Source organism: Puccinia triticina, chromosome 2A (genome assembly GCF_026914185.1).
Source record: "Puccinia triticina chromosome 2A, complete sequence".
Lineage (NCBI taxonomy): Eukaryota > Fungi > Basidiomycota > Pucciniomycetes > Pucciniales > Pucciniaceae > Puccinia > Puccinia triticina.
The window spans coordinates 1,844,879-1,847,812 of NC_070559.1; the positions used below are offsets into that span (position 1 = coordinate 1,844,879).

At 43.9% G+C, this 2,934-nt stretch overlaps 1 protein-coding gene across 1 annotated transcript; it reads right to left on the reverse strand.

Moving 5' to 3' along the window:
- Nucleotides 1-2,676: 2,676 nt before the first annotated feature.
- PtA15_2A204 (uncharacterized protein) lies at nt 2,677-2,934 on the reverse strand (the record flags this gene model as incomplete). The annotated part of the gene is made up of 2 exons (XM_053166201.1): nt 2,677-2,794; nt 2,861-2,934. The coding sequence occupies 2 exons, from the start codon at nt 2,932-2,934 to the stop codon at nt 2,677-2,679; spliced, it is 192 nt and encodes a 63-aa protein (XP_053017446.1).

The window sequence follows — 2,934 nt, forward strand, 5'->3', positions numbered from 1 at the left end:
GTTGCTTTTGTGTGGGTAACGTCGCAAAGCTGGAGAGGTTGGCTGGGTGCTTGTCGGCTGCAATGCTGATGGCTGAGTGAGCTGAGTGATCTACAAACCGCCCGGGAAGGCCTTGCGTTTATACCTTTTCGACTGCTCTGTTCGACTCAAGAGGCAAGGTGCCTGGCATTAATCCTTCTCGCCGTCTATCGGGTGGTTCTCATCGTGGCCTCAGCGGGGTGATCCGTTGGGTGGTTAATTGACTGTCGATTTGGTTTTGGAGACCGGAAGCAACGATTAGGATGCCAATCGCTCAATACCCTACATTTGGGAGATCCATTACGCAGCGATCATGCGACGATATGATGGACCTATCGATCAATCAAGATCAGTGAAGACACCTAAAGATGTATTTCTCAAAATGTTTCCTTCACACTCCACTGCTTCTGATCGGGCAACATCAAGCGCGGTGGCACTTCTAGCTAAATATGGTCGTTTCTTAAGTCGCGAGCTGCCACAGCCAGATACAAGTCTCAATCAGTCAACTGTTCATTAATCAAAGAATATTTCTTGATGCTGCACTCAACATTCTGTGTGACTGGTAGTTCGATACCACACGACCTTGCCAAGGTACATACCGGGTGATGGTGCTGTAATGCGATTCTCTTTGGGCGGGGCTGCTTACGTAACTTGCAACAGTGGCTGCGCTTGATGTGCTCTCCGGAGGTGCAGGGGTATATTGTTGCTGGAACTTGAAGTGTTCTCAAAAAGTATATACATTTCAGATTATAATACAAGAGCATAGACACTTCATTTCTGTCATCTAATAAGTACATCCACACAAAATAAAAAAATAAATGTGATAAGACAGATGTCCAATGTGATTATTATTAACAATTATACATAGGTTGTTTTGTTAGGAAGGGGTTATAAGATTTCTTTCTCCGCTACCGTTGCTTTCCTGTGGTGATCTTTCACTGCGTCACCGTTCCTACCTAAGCCGGAGAGCATTCTGGTGGGCCATTTCTGATCTGGTTTGTTGTCGAAGAAATGCCATGTCCCACGGTGCACTGTGCACATTGTTCACATGCTTCCTGAGGTCGGCCAACCTCTTGAACTTCTTAGTGCAAAAGGTCTTCCCAGCTGGCACCGCTCTTACGGCATGGTAATTACAGGCAACTGTTTTTTTTTTTTTTTGTGAAAGTAGTCAGCATTTTCTCCGATATAATGAGACAAATTTGGTGAAAAGTGAAGGCTTTACGCAAGATAATTGGAGGGAAAAAAAAACTCACAAAGTTGATTCGGGGAGTGTGTGACCCAGTGCCCTTTGACATTGTCCTTCCTGGAGATCTGCTTCCCGCAATCAGGGAATGTGCATACAAACTTCCCTGTTTGACTGTCAATCGAATATAGCGCACCTCGGCGCTTGCTAGGGCCGTGACCTGGAAGCTGAGATTCCGGTTCAGGATTTGATACCATAGCTGGGCTTTCCGGTACTGTTCCGGTTTGCCGCGGGGAATTACTATTTTGAATTTATTTAACAGAGGAACAATAAGCTTCAATTTTCAATCAATGAAGCACCCCGAAAATATGTCCTGAATCAACTCACACATCACTTTGACCATTTTCTCTGTTGGACGATTGGTGTGAGTAATAGTTGAAATAGAATATTGAAACACTTCTCAGTCGTCAATTCAAGCGATTACCAATACAAGGAATCACCACTCACCGTCCTCCCGAGTTGGTAGCTGCAATAGTTTGAAATTTGTGAATAAGATTGATTTATGAATTAGCCAAAAGTTGCTGACTAATTGTGTGTTCCTCAAAAAAAGAACTTACATGGATGATTGTACCCGCTTGAGGGTGTTCCTGATGATAAGGTCAGCGGGGTTTGGCTGCCAGAAGTTGCATGATTTGGTTGTGATTGTTTCGTATCAAGAAAGGAGCAAAATTGCAACATCAAGCACTCAAGTTAAGAAAGGAAGTACCCTTATTGTTCCAAGCGGAACTAAAGTGCTCACGAATTTGAAGGCCCATTGTCGTATGAGCTAGACGTTGATGCAAATGTTGCATACGTCGCTGGTGCTTTACGGGCAAAAAAAGACATTCCGGTGATCGAGAGAAAGGGGTAAATGAGTTAGTGTTAACAAAAGTGATTACTCATAAGGCTGCATGAAGAGGCTCACCGGTTGAGTTTTTCGAATGAAGTGCTGGTGCTGCATAAGAATGATTATCGGTGGTGAAAGGAACCCTGAAATTTGAAAAATCATTTAAAATATGACACAGTTGCCAAAAGGAGATCATGACTGACAATTGTTCCGAATGCACACCTGTAATAGATTGAAAGTTGTAGGTAAAGTTGATTGGTAAATTAGCCGAAGTTTCTTCAGCAGATAAGTATTCCTTACAAAGAACCTTACCATCCTGGTTGTTAGGTCTATATGGTGCAGCGTTTGTGTATGGCAATGCGCTGCTATAGCTGAATGATTATTTAGACATTATTTCGTATCAAGGAAACAAGTTCTCAAGTTAAGAAAAGGAACACCCTTGATATTCCATGAGAAAACAAAGTACTCACGTCTGTGCCCCCCAAGGCTGAGGCCCGTTGTAGTAGGAGAAGGGGATCGGGGGGTTTGGATTGGCGCTTGGTACTTTGCATCCAGAAGAATTTCGCGGCGAGAGAGGAGAAGGGGGGAATCATTTAGTGTTACTTGAAGTAATTGATCCGTATGCCGCATAGACTGGCTCACCGCTTAGATAGTTTGCAGTCAATGCTGTTCCTGCGGACAAGGAAGCCATGTTGGTAGATGAAGGCCTGGAAGGTAGGTGATCATGTTTAATTTTCAATTCTCTCGAGATAGAACACGCAGACAACACCTACCCAGCATTGAATGCGTCATCAGAAGTGTTCCGGTTTCCGAATACATTTGTGTTCGAGGAGGATGCTTGTGCCAT